General features: G+C 37.6%; 1 protein-coding gene across 1 annotated transcript; it reads right to left on the reverse strand.

Annotated features, from left to right (window-relative positions):
* Nucleotides 1–11,540: 11,540 nt before the first annotated feature.
* Nucleotides 11,541–21,997, reverse strand: LOC311491475 (uncharacterized protein; the record flags this gene model as incomplete). Its single annotated transcript, XM_084549403.1, has 3 exons — nucleotides 11,541–11,985; nucleotides 12,071–12,124; nucleotides 21,797–21,997. The coding sequence occupies 3 exons, from the start codon at nucleotides 21,995–21,997 to the stop codon at nucleotides 11,710–11,712; spliced, it is 531 nt and encodes a 176-aa protein (XP_084405529.1). The 3' UTR covers nucleotides 11,541–11,709.
* Between the last annotated feature and the right edge of the window lie 2,128 nt (nucleotides 21,998–24,125).

Here is a 24,125-nt window from a genome sequence, read left to right on the forward strand (position 1 = left end):
TAGAACTACAGACCACAGTATCCACAGTGAAAACAATGTTGAATCAACAGCTCTCTCAGTTATTTTAAACAAATGCTGAATATCATGAGGGAAGCAGGAGAGTATCATCTTCTTGTCTAAGAAATGTTTGAATTTCCAAACTAAGTGCATCAGCATGTGCGTCACTTCTTGTAGTGGTGGACAGTGAGCAAGCATTCCCTTTTCAGATGGGTCTCATATAATTGTTGATTTAATTGGACTAAGGCTCTGACCATTCCTTTCTTGTTTACAGCCTGATGGAGGAAAAATATATTTTTAATCAATCACACATTAATTCTTCATCATATGAGGGATAATACACAACAGCATGTCCATTATCAGACAACTAAATGACATATGGATGTATATATACATAAATGTTCACTACAGACTAAGGCAGATGCAGTCATTACCACAGACATGTTGGACATGTAGGACTTTCTTCTCTGCTCAGCAATGGCCTCCAAATCTGACTTAATTTATGTACCAATTACATCTGGCTTAGTGGGGCCAGTGGCAGGTTACAAAGACATGCCTATGCTCGCAGAATCTGTGGTTGCGATACACTACAAACATTTGTTTAGGCTACACTCTCTGTTCTGACCTGGCTGGAACCACAGACTTTTAGGCAGCCTCATTGTAAGAGCACTGTAGAACTGAGCAGTCAGAGAATCAACATCCATCTTCTAGGGGAATCATTTACTGAAGCATTGTCTGTCTGTATTAAAGATGCATATATTGCATTAATGTTATATTTGTATGGATGCGAGGCTATATTTTGTTTCTTGCGCAGTGCATTGTTTACGGCCTTCAGTAAGCTATATTTGTAGCCACATTTGTTTGATAGGACTTTAAGATTCATATATATTAAAATGTGTTGGTAATATGCACATTAATGGGGTTTGTCACAATAATTAATTTTTTTTTTTTTACATTATTTCTTGATTTTTGTTTGACCCTATTATCACGGTGTCAAGCAGTAAAGCCATCGGATATTGACTACAGTGTGTGGATGGAGTTATCTGTCTGCCTATTGAAGGAAGAGGACTAGTGAAGAAAGGGGCAGATGTACACTGTTAGAAATCACTGTTAACTTACAGCCTGTAACCTGTTATTTTTAAATAAATCACTCTACTGTTAATACAAACAAAAACTGTGAAATTTTGGTAATTTACTGTTCTTTTAATGGAACTATACCGTTTTTCTAAAATACAGCATTTTACCGCTAATTATTCATCCAAACCTTCTAAATCAGGGTATCATGATGTATTTTTTGCATTCTGGGAAATTTAACCCGAACTACACATGGGAAGCTGGAGTTTGCATGTTCTCCCTGTGTCTGCGTGGGTTCTCTCCAGGTACTCCAGCTTCCTCCCACCGTCCAAAGACATGCTCATTAGGTTAACTGGTGATTCTAAATTGGCTGTAGGTGTGAGTGTGAATGGTTGTCTGTCTTTCTGTGTTAGCCCTGAGAGAGACTGGAGACCTGTCCAGGGTGTTGCCCAATGACAGCTGGGATAGGCTCCAGCAGACCCCGTGACCCTTCACAGGAACAAGCGGCTACAGAAGATGAATGAATGAATGAATTACAGTTTGTAGATTTTGTGAAGACTGATAATGTATTTTTAAACAAACCAGTTGACTGTAAAGTATTGTTAAAGTAATCCTAACATACATTAAACGTTGTATTCTTCAGTAACAGCACAAACATTTTTAGTTCTTTACAGTTTTTATACAGGAAAGTAATAAAAAAACAGTCCCATGCTGTATTTTTCAATAACAGTACAAAACTGTAAATTTTAGTGACAATAACATAATGGCAACCCTGCTGCCAGTTCTTTACTGTTATTTTACAGGAAAATTCTTAACAGTGTAGCCAGTGTCCCAGTGACACCAAAGGTCCACAAGTAAAGAATATTCTATTTATATGGTTACCTACTTTGCATACAGGCTGCACATCAATGTAAACCAGCGGCCATGCAGGTTTCACTGTAACTACTACAACCAATCAGTATAAGTTGTATATAATGCTATTTCTACACGCTTTCAGCGTTTCTCACAGACCACACTATCCAACATGTGAGTAACATAGCGAGAGAATAACCCACCTTCTGTCTTCTTGCATGTTCTGCAGCTCTCTGAAGGTTTTCTCTGAATATTTTCTGAGAATTTCCAGAAGGATCATCTTATTAGGTACAGTATTTCAACAGTTAATGAGCTCATAATGTCTTGCAGTAGGTTAAATTGAATACATTTGTAACAGAAACAGAAAAAATGAATTCACCAGCTGGTCCTTGGTGTTGAGTGAACCTGCCAGATCAAGTAGTTTTGAGAGAGTTTCATTACGATGCTTGTTCTCTGCCTTATGGAGAAAATTCAACTTTTAGCACAGATTAAATTTACTCTGACTTTACATTATATATACTGCACTTTCAACCATTTGTTGTTGTCTTAGTGTGTGTATTAATGATAATTTCATGTGAAAGGCAGTTTTTTGTAGATATCATTTAAACACAAGAGACAACATGTGAGCAAAGTGACGATGAAATAAAGAAATAAACATAGATTACTGAGTCACCCACCTTCTCTCTCTTTAGTTCTTGTACTGTTACCGTTACCGTACTGTTGCTGTTCTCATGGAGAATTGAAGCAATTTTAATTGCATAAATAAATGTGTAAAAGTTTTACATAACAGATAAAAGTTTAAGTACAAATTAATTTACAATTTTCTTCATGTCTATCTGTGAACGTGCCACGTGAACCAGACATCTGCACAAATAAATATGTCAATATTTTACATCACAAATGAAAGGAATTTGATTAATTGACTGTAAATAATTAATTTACAAGTGTGTCCTTGTCTATCAGTGAACTTGCAACGTGAACCAGACACAGCAGAGACAAGATGAGGAAGAGGCCTTTGGAGGGTCTGACTCCAGCCAGTCCTGCCATCACAGCTGGAGCTAAAACACTCTGTGAACTTGACACATTAAAAAAAAAAAAACTTTACGGTTAACAAAGAATTCCACAGAGATGTTTTTACAGTTCACAATCTAATATTTTACAATGTTTAGTACAACTACCTTATTGTTCAGTGTTTGTGATCTTACCTTCTGGGTGAAAGGAAGGACAGCTGCTGTGCAGGTGGTGAATGAAAATGTCCTCCTCTCCTGTTGTCACGTCACAGATCACCTGTGTGAAGCTGTCCTTTCACTTTCATTTATGGAAGTTTATTACACTTTACAGGAACGACACTCAGACCATAGTCCTCTTAGACCATTCAAATTCAAATAAACTAAATAAACAGGGCACAGCAAACAGTTGGGTCTTTGGACAGTGACACAGTTGTGGTTGTTGTTGCTGTTTACCAAATAATATTCAAGTTACTTGGAGAAAATAGAATAGAATGCCTTTATTGTCACTATACACATATACAATGAGATCAAAGCTATCACCAATAACAGTGCAAAAAACAAAAATACAGTGTAAAAAGACATATGAAAAATATATACAGTATAAACAGTTAAGGTGCACAGTCCTGAGGAGATTTGCAGAAATAAATATGGTGAATATACAGTATGTAAGTATAAATATATAAATATATATTGCACATAATGTATGTCATCCATTTATGATTGGACTGTTGCACATTAAAACAGTATTACATTGGAGAGAGTCCATGAAAAAAAAAAAAAAAAAAAATCAGTGCATGTGGGAGTTCAGGGCGGATACAGACGACCCAGGTCCAAGGCTCAGAAGGGGCGCATGTTAACGATACTGTCAAAAAAACTTGACCTGTACTGGGAAAGAAGTTTTGTGCTTTGTATGTAGCCCATCTGCAGATGAGTTAAACACATCTTAAGACCAGAGTGTTCTCATTTTTCAGATGTCAAATGGAAATTTCCACTGCAGGGTTTTGACACTTGAGCAGAAACATGCTGTATGTCCACTGATGAATTTGGTGAAATGAGTGATGTTGACACATTTGGCCGCTAGGGGTCACTAAAAGATAAGATGTGAACACTACAAAAGACAAAACTGGGCTTCCTTTTTCTTTCATGTTTACACTTTTCATCTGTGTTTTTATAATTGTTCAAAAATCTACTTAGATAATATGGTTTTCTGTAATTTTCAAAATAATTTTTTCCCAAATATGGCAGAAGCATATTATTTACCTCCCAATGTCCCACAAAGTGTCTAAACAGAGTTTTTGACTGTGGTATCCTGAACACTGGAGTCATTACATGCTAGTGCAGAGTGGTGCAGACAAACTGCAGATGGTGTCCATGTAGCATCATACTCATATAATATGGCACAAAGATGAATCGCGTCAGGACTTTTTATTTTTTATCTTTATTTTATAACTGCAATATATGTGTCCATTTCAGAGGAATAAAGAGATATAAATAACATTATTAAAAGCAACAAATCTTATATACAGAATACAGGTTATATGGATTGCTGCAACTTTTAGATGAACTGTGACTGACTGAAAGGAGGAACAAGTTGCATTATTTGGCTGCATATTATTAAAACCCTGATCAAAAACCACAAGACGACATATTGATAAAAACAACATTTATAGAAACAAATCTAAATCTAAAAAAGTTCCAGTAAGTGAAGTCTAACAGCCATGTCTAAACCTAGAGTACTGGTCCAGACTATGCTCTTTTTTATATACAGTTAATATGATGATAGAGCACAAAATTTCAAATCAGTTATATTCCTCATTTTACCTTGCAACAAAAAATGCATGTGTATGAGTGAGAGGCAAAATCAAACATTAAAGAAAATCCTCCAAGGCACTGGATCAAGTTTAAAATTAATCAGGGCATCAATCAAAATGTGCACAAAATTTAAATGAAACGAACGTATTCCTGTTGATTGAATCGTATTTGCGTTCTGCCTTGTGTCCTGCCCTTACCTCTGTCTGCTGCTCTCCTACTGCCTGTGCTCACATTATATCTATGTATGTATGTATGTATGTGTGAATATACTTTCCAATAGACCTGTTTTCACTTAGATATTTTTCAGTTTCTGTTGTAACACAATGGAACAAGTAAAATCCTAAGTTTTGAACCGCAACATCATCTGACAATATTAACATAGCGTCACAGACGAATATTAATCATGTGTTTAAAACACAAAGTGCCAGAAAAGTATTAATTTTAAAGACCTTGCATTGTCTGTTTTGGTTTCCAGCATATATGAAGTTAGTATGGCCCCTACATACCGTGCCATTCAGAAACAGAGAGGAAACCATGATCTCAGGATCATTTCACAAAAACTGAAGCAGCACGAACAAATCATACCACAAAGATGGAAACTAAGACTGTTACAGTTCCACTTGATGTTGCTCTTGTATGCCCTCTTTTAGTTCTTTCCTTAGTAATTCTAGTCGGATTACCCTGTTCGACAGATCTTTAGCAAAGTCCTGATTCGCCCTGTCCATGTAAGCCTCCATGTTCTCAATGAAACGTTTAAAGACATTCGGCAGTTCTAACAGTGGCGGAAATTCACCTGACGATTCCTTCATTATTTCCTCTAGGGCAACAAGCTGCTTTTTTCCTTCATTGAGTTGTTTTGACGCATCTGCCATTTCCTTCTCGTGGTCTGCCTGATGGAGACAAGTAAAAAATTCGATCACACATCAAATCTACTTGTACATTATAGGCTTGCATGAGTTGCAGGAAGTTCTCTTTCCTCTGCAGTGGATCCATCACAAAGAATAATATGTTTTTAAATGTATATTTGTCACATGTAGATTCTGAGCCAACACGTGAGCAAACTGAATATGAAATGAACAAATGATACGTGGATTACTGACTGACCCACCTTCATTTTCTTTAGGTCTTCTCTTGCTTCCTGAAACTGTTCCTCAATCATTTTCTGAAATATCCCAGAAAGATTGTGTGAATATGACAGCTGTTCTATTATTGCATTGCATTGCATTACAAAACACTTAGCCCATGATGACTTGCAGTGGATATAATTGTATCTGCACGAATAAATATGTCAGTATTTTACATCACAAACGAAAGGATAAATAAATACATGGAAAAAGTTTTCCAACAGTGAAGTTGCGACGTGAACCAGACACAGCAGAGACAAGATGAGGAAGAGGCCTTTGGAGGTTCTGACTCTAGCCAGTCCTGCCATCACAGCTGGAGCTAAAACAAGCAAAAAAAAACTTTAAAAAAGCATTACAGTTAACAAAGAATTCCACTGAGACGTTTTTATAGTTCACAATCTAATATTTTACAGTGTTTAGTACAACTACCTTATTGTTTGGTGTTTGTGATCTTACCTGCTGGTTCAAAGGAAGGACAGCTGCTGTGCAGGTGGTGAATGAAAATGTGAAAAGACGACACACGACAAATGTTTTATACGCTCCAGTTGTTACGTCACAGATCGCTTGTGTGAAGCTGTCCTTTCACTTTCATTTCCATGGAAGTTTATTACACTTTACAGGAACATGATAACAGTGTTGTGATACACGACACTCAGACAATAGTCCTCTGCAAGAACACCTTATCAGGAGCTCCATCAAGAATTCTGACCGGTCTTTCCAGTTCGCATCCGCAGTATCGTGGTTGTTGTTGCTGTTTACCGAAACATATTCAAGTTAGTTGGATTAAAGGTACAGGGACAGAAATTTGCCCTTGTGATGGTCATTTCTTTATGGTAGGGTTGGATAATGATATACGTACCTCCTCCGGGAGGATTTTGTGAAGTGGGTTTTATTTAGGGTGTGGAGATCATGCACCACTGTGTTTTCACTAGTGCATTTTTCTTTAAATGCGTAATGGTGGAATATCCAGCATCTGTCCACGAAACAGTTACATTACCTGTTCAGTCACTTCTGAAAATAGTTGTAATTCCTTAACTCTTCCTCCACTGTCATAACAGTAACTCCAACATATTTTAATAAACAGCCAAATGAACAATTAAAAAAAAAAAGAACTACTTAACTACATTAGCTTGTAGTACTGGATTTGTAGACTGAGCATTATAAACATGGGGTTTACAAAATCAACCTATCAACCGTCCATTAATGTAAAGATCTTCATAATTTGAAGCAAAACAAAAAACAAGTATACACAAAGTTCACATATTCCCCTTTTTCACATAAAGTTTTTGTATGTGTTTTATTTATTAAAATTAGGTTGTTGGAAATTGTTGGTAATTTCATGACATACCACCTCTGCTATTTTCACAAAAACTATTAGTGTTACTCCAAAAAAAAGAAATTACAGAGGCACTCTGAAGTTGAAGAAGTATCAAAAAAAAGCCTTTAATTTAACATGGCAAGGTCTGATTAAAAGCACATGAGCCTACGCGTTGCGGCCATCTTGGCCTTCATCAGGGCATAGACACAGGAAGTAGATCACAGCTTAAAATGGACACCCTTGGGTGTTTAGTGGGTGGAGCCTTCCCATTATGTCACAGCTCATGTGACCAACTAGTAGGTTATCAAAACACAATTAATAGACAGAACATAGATAAAGAGATATCACTAGAGAGAGAAAGGGAGAGAGAGAAATAAATTTCAATAAAAGCACACAAAAATGTCCAAACTTCATAGAAAGGGGGAAAAATCACATTCCTCATTTAGGCCAGGGAAAGAGGTTGCCTTGAGTTTACTAATCCAAAAAGTTTCTCTTTGGAGAAGGGTCCTTAGATGGTCTCCACCCCTCAGGGGTTTGGAGACTACCTCTATCACCATCACTTTGAGGGAGGAAGACGAGGGATGACCTGCCTGCTGGTAATGGACCGCCATGGGATACGCAGGGTTTTTTTATCCTTATGGCGTTTTTGTGTTCAGCCACTCTGTCCTTCAGCCTTCTTTTAGTTCTGCCGATATAGAAGCAGCCACACTCACACTCTAATCTGTAGACTACAAAGGTAGTGTTACAATTGGCAAAGGCATTGACAGTAAAACTTGTATTGGAAAACACATCCACAAAAGCAGCAGTTTTAACCACATTTCCACAATGGTTACAGTTCCCACATCTGTGATTCCCTTTAATTTTACGTAGCCAGTGTTCTTTCTTTTGAACTGTAAGGTGACTATGCACCAATTTATCTCTCAATCTGGGTGCTCGTTTCAAGCAGAATGAGGGAGGATCACGAAATACCTCCTTCAGTGAGGGGTCGACTTGAAGTATGGCCCAATTGCTCTTAATTATGTTTTTAATTTTCAAAGCTGCCTTACTGTATCTGGTGGAAAAAAAAAGACTTGATGATTGCTCTTGGGTTTCCGTCTTTTTATTAGTAGGTCATTTTTGTCGCATTGGTCGGCCCTCATTTTGGCCTGTTGAATCACCTCTGTCTTGTACCCCCTTTCCTCAAAACGTTTAGCCATCTCCACAGATTCAGATTGAAAGTCATCTTGTGTGTCACAAATTCTTTTAAGACGAAGGAACTGTCCATAAGGAATGTTATTTATCAGGTGTGGTGAATGAAAGCTATCAGCTCTCAGAATAGTGTTACAATCAGTGCTTTTTCTAAAAATAGATGAATGCAAGTCTCCATTGTCCTCTTTGCTAATTAATAAATCCAAAAATTATATTTCTCTTTGTATTCTAATGTCATTTTTATATTATGATTAATGGAATTCACATATTTATGAAATTCCAGAAGGTTGTATTCAGTACCTTTAAAGCAAAAAATCACATCATCAGTGTAGCGGCAATAGAAGATCAAGTTTTCAAGGAAGGGGTTGCATGTGTTGTGAATGTAGTCCTTCTCCCAAAGACCCAAGAAAAGACAAGCATAGCTGGGTGCAAAGCATGCCCCCATAGCTGTTCCCTTGACCTGTCTGTATACATCTTCCTCAAAGAAAAACACATTATTGTTGAGTGTCCATTCAATAAGTTTTAAAATAAAGTCATTTGGTGGCAAGCACTCACTTTGTCTTGATGTTAAAAAGTATTTGATAGCATGAAGGCCTTCTGTATGATCAACATTCGTGTAGAGGCTCTCAACATCCATGGTTGCAAGGAATGCATCCTCAGTGTTTTTCAATGTGGATAATTTCACCAGTACATCTGTTGTGTCCTCTACAAATGACGGAAGAGTAGACACATAAGGTTTAATGAAACAATCAATAAACTTTGAAAGGGGCTCTGAGAGAGTGCCAATCCCACTAATGATGGGGCGGCCTGGTGGGTTATCCAGATCTTTATGCACCTTGGGTAGCATATAAAAAGTTGCAAGACAAGGTTCAGAGGGACATAAATATTCATATTCCTTATTGTTGATCCAGTTGTTTGTCTTTGCCCCTAAGAGGAGATCTTCAAGTTCTTGTTTAAGCTTGTCCAGCGGGTTTGACATCAAACGTACATAAAAGTGGGCATTATCTAATTGGCGGCGTGCCTCTGTAGTATATTTCTGTCTGGACCAAATTACTGTAGCACTGCCTTTGTCAGCAGGTTTTATAATCAATTCATCATTGTTTTTCAACCAAACTAATGCCTCATGTTCCTTTTTAGTTAGATTCGAACGTGTGGAGAGGTCTTGTTTAAAAAGCAAATCTACCTCGCTACCGAGCAATCATCAAGTCTTTTTTTTCCACCAGATACAGTAAGGCAGCTTTGAAAATTAAAAACATAATTAAGAGCAATTGGGCCATACTTCAAGTCGACCCCTCACTGAAGGAGGTATTTCGTGATCCTCCCTCATTCTGCTTGAAACGAGCACCCAGATTGAGAGATAAATTGGTGCATAGTCACCTTACAGTTCAAAAGAAAGAACACTGGCTACGTAAAATTAAAAGGAATCACAGATGTGGGAACTGTAACCATTGTGGAAATGTGGTTAAAACTGCTGCTTTTGTGGATGTGTTTTCCAATACAAGTTTTACTGTCAATGCCTTTGCCAATTGTAACACTACCTTTGTAGTCTACAGATTAGAGTGTGAGTGTGGCTGCTTCTATATCGGCAGAACTAAAAGAAGGCTGAAGGACAGAGTGGCTGAACACAAAAACGCCATAAGGATAAAAAACCCTGCGTATCCCATGGCGGTCCATTACCAGCAGGCAGGTCATCCCTCGTCTTCCTCCCTCAAAGTGATGGTGATAGAGGTAGTCTCCAAACCCCTGAGGGGTGGAGACCATCTAAGGACCCTTCTCCAAAGAGAAACTTTTTGGATTAGTAAACTCAAGGCAACCTCTTTCCCTGGCCTAAATGAGGAATGTGATTTTTCCCCCTTTCTATGAAGTTTGGACATTTTTGTGTGCTTTTATTGAAATTTATTTCTCTCTCTCCCTTTCTCTCTCTAGTGATATCTCTTTATCTATGTTTTGTCTATTAATTGTGTTTTGATAACCTACTAGTTGGTCACATGAGCTGTGACATAATGGGAAGGCTCCACCCACTAAACACCCAAGGGTGTCCATTTTAAGCTGTGATCTACTTCCTGTGTCTATGCCCTGATGAAGGCCAAGATGGCCGCAACGCGTAGGCTCATGTGCTTTTAATCAGACCTTGCCATGTTAAATTAAAGGCTTTTTTTTGATACTTCTTCAACTTCAGTGTGCCTCTGTAATTTCTTTTTTTTGGATTATTACTTCACCCATCGCAGAAGAGCACCTAAGCTACAAACTTTTTGAAGTCTCCTGAGCGCCCTCAGCCCCTTTGTGTCCTATTAGTGTTACTGTTGGATCTTTCAGATTTTAGTTTCTCTATCATGGCCTCAGACACATTCCAAAACTTAGGTTGTGCAGTGCACATCTAATAGTACTGTGTTGTGTTTTAGCAGTGGCCAAATCCCACTGCACTTGGTTCAAAGGCCTTAGGCGTGGGAGTCAATGGGGCACCTGCAAAGGTGGACTGGGCATATTGTCATGTGGGTTCTGTTCAATCACGGGTAAATGTTCCACATCGTACCAAGGTAGCATCGCATTTTGTGGATATATTACAAAAACAAGAAAGAACATATATAGTATGTAACAAGTACAAATAAAAGTTACTATGAATAGGTCAATTTTTGCCACAGTTTATCATTAAGACACTTAAGAATTTAACAGAGAGAGGTTTCTCTTCTCTCTTTTCTTTTCTGTCTCTACCTGGCCATATGAGGTAGGTTCTGCTCAAGATTTCTTTCTGTTAAAAGGGAGTTTTTTCTTGCCACCATTGCCTTCAGGCTTGCTCTGGGGGTTTCAGGCTGGGTTTTGTAAAGCGCCTTGAGACGATTTGTATTTTTATTGATGCTATATAAACAAAATTGAAATTGAATTGAACAAGCCCAGTACCGTAATCAGATGGCTTTGCCTCAACAGAGACAGAGATGTAACAGAGATGTACGAAAGAAGTCTGAAGGAAATAAAGTAGCATTTAACGATATTTCAGACATAAGAATTTATTTGCTTGGGGTACATCATCTAAATGGGTGACTGGTTAATGAGTACATTTTTCTTTTGCAGTGAGTAAGAATGGACAAGTTCATAAATAAAATCATATGCTGCTTTTTTTCACAATATTTACAATTTGTGATGAATTGTTTCCTCAGATCATTGGCTTTAGTCACTTATTTCAGTGGTACATAAAATCTTTCTGAGCAAACTATTGACAACAGTCCATCAGGATCAAATATCCATCAGAACCATCTAATAAAAACCGAAGCTACACAGTAGAGAGAGAGGAGCTTTACGGATACAACAGATAAAATCAGAGACAGAGACAAACGCGTTACAGTTCAGCTTGATACTCCTCTACAGACGTTATCCTCTCCTTCATTCCTCTCAGTTTCTCTTCATTGTCCTCGATTAATGCAGCTTCTTCCTCGTGCATTTTAGTGATGAAAGTCTTACTTGATTCAATGATGCCCTCGATGTCTTCAATGAACACCCGCAGTGGTGGTATATCAAGCATAGAAATGACAGCCATTTTTCTGGCAGTGTCCATCGCGTTTTTCAAGTCATCCATTAACTCTGAGAAGAAGTCTTTGTTTAGCATGTGGTGGGCCTGGAGGAGAAATAAAACCAAATGAATACGTATAGAGTATTCTTCTACTATAAATTGACTCTCCCAGCTAAACTGACCCACTCACCTTCTTTGTTGCTACTTCTTCCTCGAGGGTCTGAAGGTCGCGTTTGAGCTGTTCCTGAAACACGAGAGAAAATATCAAAAAAATGAATGCATTTGGAGCACAGTGTTTTTACAGCTGGTGAAACATAGTACAACAAAGTCAAGTTTTTTAAAAAAAGAACAACCTTAAATTCTAATCTAACCATAATTGTTTATCATTTGCAAATGTAGATCTAGAAACAATGTACCAGTGTGTTCTGGTCTATCAGTGAACTTGCGACGTGAACCAGACTGAGCAGAGAGAATATGAGGAGGAGGGTTTTGGAGGTCCTGACTGTAGCCAGTCCTCTGCTGCTGGGTAAGACTGCTGCTGCCATCACAGCTGTAAATAAAACTCTCTGTGAATTTGATAGAAAATTAAAAAGCAACATACCTCTTTACAATTTACAGCAAAATTGTAAAGAGGTTTCAGCGTTCTGAGAGTAACTATCTTATCGTTCAGTGATCTTACCTGCTGAGTGAGGAGAGCTTGATGCGCAGGTGGGGAACGACAAACGACAAATGTTTTATACGCTCTTGTTGTCAGGTTGTGCTCTGTGGGCTGTCCTTTCACTTTCATTTCCTCTTTACGGGAACATGATAACACCAGTCAGTGTTGGGAGATAAAACCTGACCGATTAAAACAGTTTGACAACATTCCAGTGCATGCAGTGTGCTCTCACACTCCTCCGTTTACTGTTTACTGTTACAGACGTTGAGATCTAGCCCGCTTCAATCACTGTCACCATTAACCCTTTACAAAGCGAGATGACTTAAGCAAAAATTCAAAACTGTGTCCCAGTTGTTCTCAGTGAGGTCTAGAAACATATGGTTTTCACCTAGCCAATCAGAGAAGATTAAGGCAACATTCTTAAGTTGACAAGTGCCTGAATCAGCACTTATGTTATGTTCTAATGGTCTAAATACATGTTTAAATTTGTTTACCACCTAAGGGCAATGAACCATATATGGTAACTTCATTAATCTTGATTTTCTCCATGAAAATTAAAAATTTTGACAAAAGTAAAAAAGGTCTTCTTATGCCCTACAATAACACTCTAGGGTTGAATTTTACAATTTCCAGGTATTTCAATGAGTGCCATATAAAGGGTTAAGCTGAAAATCAAACAGGAAGTCTTCATATATTGTTCCTTATCATACCATACTGGAAGTCTTGGAACTGGGAGTCATTTTTGTGTCACTTGCTTATGTTTTAAATATATGAATTAAATATAAAAATATAAATTATATGTTTTACTTAATGGCAGAATGGAGACAGGTGCGACAGGTGCGGTGAAGCCAAAGAGAGTCTCACCCACACCACAGTACCCTTTCTTCTATTGTCTGTCTACTGGGGTCCCAGGCAAACATTTCTGGAAGGCCTCTCCAACCAGCATCCATCACCATTATGTCTTTTACTGTAAATAATCTGACACAGACAAAGATCCACCATCTTTTCTCCCCACGCTGTGCTCATCTCTGCCTCTGTCTCTGGATTTCAACTTTAGCTTTGGATTTTCATCCAGCACTCTTTGCCTTGGCTTTATCATCATTTTGATAAATGAATGAAAGCTCAGTTACTCTGCCTTTTATTTGTTGTCTGTACATTTGGCTCACCTGCCTTGAACCTGTTTGTGTATAGATAGATAGATAGATAGATAGATGTGAAACAGGAAGAAATTCAAAACAATATGGTGATGAGTTTTGTGTATATATATATATATATATAATTAAAAATGTAGTGTTGTCACAGATCACATATATCTGAGTTTATACACTGACTAATGCAAACATACATGTGACATCTGACAGGTGTGGCCAGTAACCACTTGTTCTCAATGATGCCATGATGACATCGTCACGTTACCAGTAGGAGTTTTTAAATAAGAGTCATTTCTAACACTCCCTAATAGTTTGGAGGTTGGGCTGGAAGGTCCAACCTCCTCTGCTGACTCTGGTCTGTCAAACCCAACAGCCAGATGATCAGCCCACTGCGGCTGCAGGTGGAGGTATCTGCCTCCTCAAGCCACCAAGCTAATGCTAATGGTGTGGCCCTCAGCCAATCCAGTGGAAGGCCATTAGTGAACCTGGCCCTTATAGTATTGTTATACTACAGTCCCTGACAAAAGTCTTGTCACTTATCCATTTTGTAGGAACAACAGGTTATAACCTGACTTTTAATTAATCCATTGGTTTTAGAAATGGCTCATATGAAAGCTAAAACCCTCCCAAATTATGTTTGATATACTAAAATAAATTTGCTTCACTGAAGAAAGATTGATCATTTAATGAACACAGAAAGGTCAGATTTTGGCAAGACAAAAGTTTTGTCGCCTACAGAAAGTAATGTGAAAATTGAACAAATCATTTACTTCAAATACAAAAATATGATGCATAACATCAGTGAATTAAGTACTGGTGCTGTGAGATCCATATTTAATATCTTGTATGACTTCCATGAGCTTGAAGGACTGCATCCATGCGGTTCGACAATGATTCATACAATTTATTGATGAAGTCATCAGGAATAGCAAAGAAAGCAGTCTTACAAGAATAAGAAAAAGATTTGAAGAGACTGGAGATGTTTTTGACAAGCCCAGGTCCGGCAGACCCCGCAAGACAACTGCTCGGGAGGACCGTTTGTTGGCTCGAAAATCCAAGGCCAGCCCCTTTTCCACTGCAGCAGAGCTCCACCAGGCCTGGTCACCTCAAGTCCCCGTGTCAACCAGAACAGTTTGTAGAATCCTGTCTCGAAATGGCCTCCATGGTAGAATCAGTGCCCAGAAACCAGCACTAAACAAAAGGCAATTAAAAAAACGTGTGGCATTTGCCAAGGCCCACAGCCTGCTAAAAGGATGGACGCTGGAAAAGTGGCAGAAGGTGGATTTCTCAGATGAATCTTCGGTTGAATTACATCACAGCCGCCGCAAATATTGCAGGAGACCTACTGGAGCTCGCATGGATCCGAGATTCACCCAGAAAACAGTTAAATTTGGTGGCGGAAAAATCATGGTCTGGGGTTACATCCAGTATGGGGGTGTGCGAGAGATTTGCAGGGTGGAAGGCAATATCAATAGCGTAAAATATCAAGAAGTATTAGCTACCTCTTACATTCCCAACCATAAAAGGGGTCAAATTTTGCAGCAGGATGGTGCTCCATCGCATACTTCCATCTCTACATCAAAGTTCCTCAAGGCGAAGAAGATCAAGGTGCTCCAGGACTGGCCAGCCCAGTCACCAGACATGAACATCATTGAGCATGTCTGGGGAAGAATGAAAGAGGAAGCATGGAAGACGAAACCAAAGCATCTTGATGAACTCTGGGAGGCATGTAAGACTGCTTTCTTTGCTATTCCTGATGACTTCATCAATAAATTGTATGAATCATTGTCGAACCGCATGGATGCAGTCCTTCAAGCTCATGGAAGTCATACAAGATATTAAATATGGATCTCACAGCACCAGTACTTAATTCACTGATGTTATGCATCATATTTTTGTATTTGAAGTAAATGATTTGTTCAATTTTCACATTACTTTCTGTAGGCGACAAAACTTTTGTCTTGCCAAAATCTGACCTTTCTGTGTTCATTAAATGATCAATCTTTCTTCAATGAAGCAAATTTATTTTAGTATATCAAACATAATTTGGGAGGGTTTTAGCTTTCATATGAGAAATTTCTAAAACCAATGGATTAATTAAAAGTCAGGTTATAAACTGTTGTTTCTACAAAATGGATAAGTGACAAGACTTTTGTCAGGGACTGTATAAGGGCTAGGGTCTTGTGTCTGCCTGGGTTCTCTCTGGGTGCTCTGGCACCCTCCCACAGTCCAAAAACTGTGGGAGGGTGCCGGACCTGACCTGTGATAGACTGGCGACCTGTTGAGGGAATCCTCATGATGTCACATTGTGCTGAGGTCATGACCTCATGATGTCACATTCTGCTGAGGTCATGGCCTCATGATGTCATGGCTCTGATTAGTCGTTCAACCAATCAGAGCCATTCTGTTGTAAACAAATACTACTCTATGACACACAGATGAGTTGCTCTTACACTGTCTATCACGACATAAACAAACAATTTGATTTGCATAATCACTTCCCAAAGGAGAGACTGCAGACCAAATTTCCCATAAGTTGTTCTCGTTTCCAGACTAGAATATCATACTATAAATTTCCCAAATAACAAGATAACTGACTCTAGCATTCGCCCGATTACAGCTGGGATAGGCTCCAGCAGACCCACGTGACCCTTAACAGGACTAAACGGGTATAGAAGATGAATGAATGAATGAATGACTCTAGCATATAGATGCTATAATGCAGTTTAAAATGCAGTTTCTGCTATCAAATTGCTCCCCCACCCCCGAGTCCTAAAGGTCGGTCAAAAATATGCAGGGGGTCCAAGACCCCAAAAAGGTTGAGAACCAGTGATATAATGCATAAACACCAGCCTCTTTGAGGTTAGTTTGTCAACCAGGCAACACTGGCAACGGCTCTAGGACAAAATGAAACAAGTTTCTTGGTTATTAACGGCCGTTGCTCTCTGGTTAAATACTGACCAGTGTTTCAATATTACGTGAACAATTAGATTTAGATTTTTATTTTTGCACAGTTTAAAAGAAAAAAATACAAGATTGACAAAGAATAAAAAAAAGTAACACACAGTGCAGGAAGAAGCAGAAAGCCTAATGGGCTTATCTGAAGCCTCTACCTAATTAATGTTAAAATTTTACAATATTTAAAAGAGAACACAAAATTAACATACAAAAAAACAAACAAACAAACAAACATTTAACATAAAAACAAAAAATGTGAATGTGTAATGTGTGCCATGTGTATGTATGTGTGTGTCTCCATGAGGGAAATATTGGTTTATACCCCTAAATTATTGATTCCTTGAGCATAAGTGAGTCAAAGATAAAACACAGAGACATGAACAACAACATATGAAGAAAAGCAAATTACAAAACGACCGTTAAATAATCTTTTAAGTGTCTTTTGTAGAGTTTTATAGGAACAGTTTTTTGCCAAATGGGAAAAGTCATTCCACAATTTAGTACCCCTAAATCTTATTGAAAATTGACCTCTGCAAGTAAGAAATTTAGGAAGATGAAGATCTGACGATTGACGAGTTGAGTAGGAATGGACCTGTGAATTTGATTTAAAATATGTCTTAAGCTCAGGAATATTCCCTTCACTTGAATGTATGTTATACATAAAGACACATATTTCAAAAATATTGATGTTAAAAATAGTAAGAATTTGTAGTTTTTGAAATAAAGGAGCAGATGGAGTGTGTGACTCAGTTCGAGTTGCAATTCTAACAAAACGTTTCTGGAGGACCAAGATTTTGTTGAGCGTACTAGGAAAAGTACTTGCCCAAACTATATTACAATATGAAAGATAGGGATAAATTAAACTGTAATATAGAGTATGGAGACAGTTTGTGGTGACAAACTGACTGACCCTTCTAATTATACCAATAGATTTATTTATTTTTCTGCTAACCCAGTCAGTTTGTTCTTTCCAACTCAAACTCTCATCAACAGTAATTCCCAGGAATCTTGTAGATGACACTTGAGGCATCTCAACAGACTCAATTGAAATTTTAGATAAATCCTTAGAATATGATTTTTTGCCACTGAAAATGATAAAGTTAGATTTTTTTATATTCAAAGATAATTTATTTAATCTGAACCAGGTAGCGTAGGCAGTTAAACCAACATTTGCATCCTTAATCAATGAACTGAAATTTGAATAAGAACTAGAGTTGTGTCATCTGCAAACATTATTGGAGAAAGGATATTAGAGGCATTAGACAAATCATTAATGTATATGAGAAATAATAATGGTCCCAGAATGGATCCCTGCGGAACCCCACAGAGTAGTCTAGCTTTGTTAGAATAACAACCCTTGACACAAACATACTGTCTTCTGTTGGAAACATAATTTTTTAACCATTTGTGTGTGGTATCATGAAAACCATATTTATACATCTTTTCAAGTAAAATATAATGATTAACTGTATCAAAAGCTTTTGAAAAGTCAAGAAAAATACTACAAGTAAATTCATTATTTTCAAGTGCAGAAGTAACTTTGTCAATCAGGTGAAGCAGAGCCATGTAAGTGGAGTGTTTTTTCCGGAAACCATATTGGTGTTTGTAAAGAATTGAATTAGAATCTAAATGAGAAAGAATCCTTTTATAAATAATTTTTTCTAATATTTTTGAAAAACATGGCAAAATAGATATGGGTCTATAGTTATTAAAACAACATGGATCATCAGCTTTAAACAGAGGAATCACTTTGGCAACTTTTAAATCCTCTGGTACAACGCCTGTTTTCAAAGACAGAGAAAATATGTGAGCAAGCAGCTGCAGTACTGACTGTTTCACCTGTTTAACAAGGAATGCAGTAATATAGTCACGGCCGGCTGAAGATGTTTTTAGCTCATCAATTATGTCACTTATTTCTTAAATATCAGGGGACTCGAAAGAAGAAATAATAGGATAATATCTATGGATAAAGTCCAGTGGATTACCATGACATACAGATATTTTGTTAGCTAATTCATAACCAATATTAACAAAAAAATCATTAAATTTTTGCGCTATATCGAATGGATTTTTAAAAGAATGTTCACCATCCAAAAAGACAGCAGGTAGCTCTGGGGTAATTTTTTCTCTTTGCAACAGCTGATTTATCACTTTCCATGTGGTTTTAATATCGTTTGAACATCTATTAAATTTTTCGCTGAAATAATTCTTTTTTGTAGATCTGATGGAATGAATATATTTATTTCTATAGGATTTATAAACCCAATGGCTAAGAGGAGTGGGATTTGAGAGATATTTTCTGTACAGTTTATTCTTTTTCCTCAACAGCTTCAACAAATCAGCTGTAAACCATGGCTTATTGGAGTCTTGACTGTATTTCCTGGTAGAACTTCCAGTTGGGAAACATTCATCAAAGCTAGAGCTAATAACTTTCATAAAATATTGATAAGCAAATTCAGCATTATTTTCCTCATATAGGTCATCCCATAAAATACTGGTAAGCTTGTTTTTAAATTTTGAAATATTAGACTTGCTCATAATTCTTTTGTGCATTGTTTTCTTGGTATGTTTAGCTCTATTAAAACTCTTGATTAAAGAGTACTGGAAAATAGGAAAATGATCTGACAAATCTAAATACAAGACCCCAGATTTCATTCCTTCACTCAAAGAGTTAGTTAAAATGTTATCGATCAAGGTTGCTGAATTTGCTTTAACTCGTGTAGATTTATGAATAAGAGGGAAAAAGTAACTAGAATAAAGAATATTAAGGAAGTCCCCAGTAAGGGTATCTGATTTATATTTAAAAAGATTTATATTAAAATCTCCTAAAATGTAACAAAGTTTATCCTCATTGTTTATCAGATCAAGAGAATTTGACAAACTTTCATTGAAATCTTTGATGATAGAGTCAGGTGGGCGATAAACAACACCAACAACAACATTCTTTCCACCAGAGACACCAGAGAGCTCTACGAAAACGGATTCCACCTCAGCCCCATCAGACTTTAGACAGAGATCTGCTGGTCCTTCAAATAGGGGAAGCCCAGTTTTGTAAAATTGGCCAAATATTACATCATTAAATTTAACAGGGTTACTAATTAATTCTCCTTATATTGTATAGGCCTATGTTTATAGTTATTATTAGTTAATTAGAGTGCATGAAAATGCACTCTACTGTTATCAGAAGTGTTCTTCGTATTATTATTATCATTCTTCTAACCAAAATTAATTTAATTAATTCAGCTTGAACGTTTAACGTTTAACGTAGAAACTTCATTCAACTTTTAAGCTATCAACTTTTAAACTACAGTAAATGCAGCTAGCTCGCTGGCTGGCTAGTTTACCCCCTACAATTGCAAATAAACAAACTTTTTAAAACTGAAATGAAAACAAGTAGCAAACTCAATAACACCATATATTCACGATTTTATTTTGACAGATGGAAATAGTGCGATATATCGCAACAGATAATTAGCAGTAGCTTAGTATTAACCCTATGGTATTACTGTAACTTCTCTCGCCAAATATCCGCATGGGACTGACCTAAAATCCTTCGATGCAGAAGTATAGTCTGGTATAGGCTTAAAGCGCTGTCAATCACGACGAGTTCCAGCCACGTTAACAGTTCATCCAATCATCATACAGAAGCTCGGCGTCCTGGTACATCCCACTGCCCATTCACTCCCAGAGACGCCCGGCTTCCCTGGAAGTGACGATTTTGGAGCGTTTGTCCAATAAATGTCGAGCTTTTTTGCCCTGAGATCGGCCCATTCTGAAGCCCCGTTGAAAGTCCATTGAAGCCGAGCCTCAATGGGTTTTTAAACAGACCGTGATATGAGAAAAAAAATCACGATGGACGAACGGCTAAAACTTATTAACGATTGTGTTATTATAAGAAGTAGCCATGAAGTCGATCATGTTCTAGCACATTTTAGTTTGAGTAGTAACGTAAATTCGTAGTATTTGACGAAATTGCCAGTGATATTTTAGGGGAGGCTGAGCTTCCCCTGTAGTCTTAGAGCAATCGCCTCTGACAGAGATCATCCCTGATTTTATATTCATAAACATCATTGATGAACAGAGATACTCCGCCGCCAGATCTATTCTCTCTTACACAGTGAACCGAGTTGTATTTACGTAATTTAAAAATGTCTTTAGAGTCCTCTGTAAGCCATGTTTCTGATAAAGCAATAACAGAAAAATCATGTTTAAGTGTATATAGATAATGGATGAATTTATCATAGTTGCTGGAAAGACTTCTTATATTCAGATGAAAAGTAGAGAATATATTAGGAGGCATAGAAACACACAAGTCATTAAACTGAGTATCATTATAATAACTACAAATTTTGGAGGCATCAAATGATGAAAAAAAATGTAGGTCTGGGTCAACATCAAAGTTGTAAGAGTCAATAGTCGAGGGATCAAAGGGCTCAAAAGTCTGGCCTTCAAAATCAAGTTTGTTATAGTCCATAGTGTTTATAAGGAATAATGTGCTGCAGATATATAACTAAATAATCAAAATACTGTATAAATGTCTAAAGATAGAAAACTAATGAGCCAGACTCTGAGCGTTACCTTTCCTTTGGTGTGATGGGTTTTGGGTGGGTGGATGGACAATAAGTTTGTCACATCTCAAATATGCAATGTCACCTCTCTCCCGAGCGGCCTTCATTGCTGGGAGAAGTTCTTTCCTTCTTTGCCGGACGGCTTCAGGGAAGTCCTCGTTTATAAAGATGCCAGAGCCCTTCAAGTTTTTAGCTTTATCCAGAACAGCAAGTTTGTCCTTCAGCCGCAAAAATCTGACCACAATGGGTCGTGGCTTATCTGACGATGCCATTGGTTTCCCAGTCCTGTGAGCCCAATCCAGCTCTATTTTCAAGTGATCCAGTAGTAGTTTTTCACTGAGTAGTTTTCTCACTTTTTCTTCAGATTCAGACACCTTTTCGTTCCCAGACTCTTTGATGCCATTTACAACAACATTTTGTCATCTTGACTGGCCCTCGAGATATTCTGTCTTGTCGGAGATTGAAATCATGCTTTTACAAATTGTGTCCAAGTCAGTCCTGGTTTCCATACAGTTCTTGGACCAAGATTTGCATGAGATTTTGAAATCATCAAATTCCTTTTGAGTCATTTCCAGACTCACCTTGAGATCATAGACTTGCTTTGACAGATCATCAGTCCTCCTGTTTGAAGAGTCAACTATGATCTGAACACAAGTTTTGAAGCTTTTTTCCTGTTGCTCAAGCAAAGTCCTGTAAAAGTCTTTTTGTTGGTCCAGCAATTCACGCACTTGAGCCATGGTGACATATTCCTCAGTGGCATGGTTAGAAGCTTTGGGTGGCATGGTTTATTCATCCAGGCAAACTTCTTTAATTAAATTAAAAATTAAAACTGTATTTGTCATAGTTTTTTTTACTAGCAATCGAATTGTGTCTTTAATCAAACTTTTAATGACAGCAAAACACAGAGTATATCTTCACACTGACAGAAATATATATTTTTTGGTACTTTTTATTTAGTATTTTCAATTTAAGGGAAAGCAAGTTGACAACAAGCTGTCAAGGAAAAATGAAAAGAAAAACACAAACAAAAACATATGGGCTCCTCTGTTAATAATAGTTGTATATAATGTTTAGTGTCTTTAATTGTTAATGTGCAGCATCATCATTGTGATAAAAGCAGTATATTTCTCCCATTTCCTGGAAAAGGTTGCTCCTCTAGATCTGAGAGTCATCCTTTCCATTTCCTTCACTCTGCCCATCCGTTGGTTAAGACTTGGAGACTCAGTTTTATACCAGAACTCTGTTCCAGCTTTTTTTTTTTTTTATTTTTTTTTTTACAAGCGATCGACAGGATTTTACATAGATACCAGCCTTTTTTAATAATCACATTCTCGTTTAGGACATAGAAATAAAGGATCATCACATTGTTAGGAATTGTGTATTCCTAACAATGTTCAAATTTTTGGGCATAACCAAAAGTGTTTCTGCACTGCCTCCAGCACTGTTCTTGGACAGAAATATATTTTAATGTTGCATGCATATAGATACATGATTATTGTCCTGGCAAACTTTATGCTACTCATGGCGGTTTATAAAGTGTCAATGAGAACGTAAACAGCATAACATGACAGATCAGCAGAGACACATGGAAAAAAGAGCTGTTAAAGTTCAGTTCAATGAAATTCCTCATTTCTTACAGTTCCCTTTGGGACTTCAGGCTTTCTGCATGACGCATCTTCATCTTCTTGTGGAAGTAAACCCTCATTTTCTCAACTACATCCTCCAAGATATTTATCAGTTCTTCTCCCAGTGGAGATTCACCAGCCATCAATTTCACTATTTGCAGTGAAGGTTGAAATTGCTCAAAGACTTCGTCAAGTAGTGTTGAGCGCGATGTAATGTCATAGTTGTCGGCCTGGTGGAGGAAAAATAAATCTTTAAGCACACATTCAATTTACTGAATGAAAGGTATTACCCTGTTTAAACCATAGTCGACTGCCAAGTAACAACAAGCAAAAGACCATAAATTTCCATTAGTTTAGTTAACTCTAAAACTATAACTGTGGTAACATCTGCCTGCTACGTGTGTGTGAAGGTTCTCAGTCATTCAGGTCACGGTATATCCAGAAAACAAGCTGAAACAAGGGCAACTGGACTTGAAGGATTTCTTGAAGATGTTTCATCCAAGTAACTTCTTCTGTTCTAAGAGGCTGGTGGGCTGTTACCCTGTAAATGGCATGACTAGGGTCAAGTCAACGATCAGCTGTTTGCCCAAGATCCAATGGATCTGTTTGGATTCAGTTTTCCTTGCCCAATGTTCTTGTAACAACCTATCACTGGGCATTCAAGTAATTATCGGGACAAGCACCCTTCGAATGGTAGCATGAGAGGACATCAAGGAAACTTGTAGATTACAGAAACCACTTACATTTGAACCTAAGGTGCAGCTAAGCTAAGACTCAGCTTGAGACAGGTTCACTTCACCACTGATGCTCTTATGTCAGAAGCTGAACACATGCTCAAAAAAACTGGCATCGCACCTACCGAAGGTAATTCTGGGGGAAGTTTATCCAGGTTTCACAGATCTCACAAAACACCAGAGGTATAGAATAGAAGAAATGGAAATGTCTTCCTTTACAAACCAAGAATAACACGTCATAACAAACAGAAGAACTGACTGATAGAGGAAACAGGATGACAGGACCATACACGGCTGGGTGATGAAACTGTCAGATAGGGAGCTCACTCAAACTAAAAATATGTCTTAGCCAGGGGGCTGAACTTTCACCCTAACACCAGAACAAATTCAGAGTATGTCATCAGGATCAACATCGTACCAATGAAGAGAGCCTAAGGCTGAAGTATGAAACTTGAATTACCCACCTTCTGTTCTCTTGCATATTTCGCTGCTCTCTGGAGGTTTTCTCTGAATATTTTCTGAAACTTTTCCAGAAATATCATTGTGAGAAT

The sequence above is a fragment of the Chelon labrosus genome, assembly GCF_963514085.1.
Source record: "Chelon labrosus genome assembly, chromosome: 1".
NCBI classification, from domain to species: domain Eukaryota; kingdom Metazoa; phylum Chordata; class Actinopteri; order Mugiliformes; family Mugilidae; genus Chelon; species Chelon labrosus.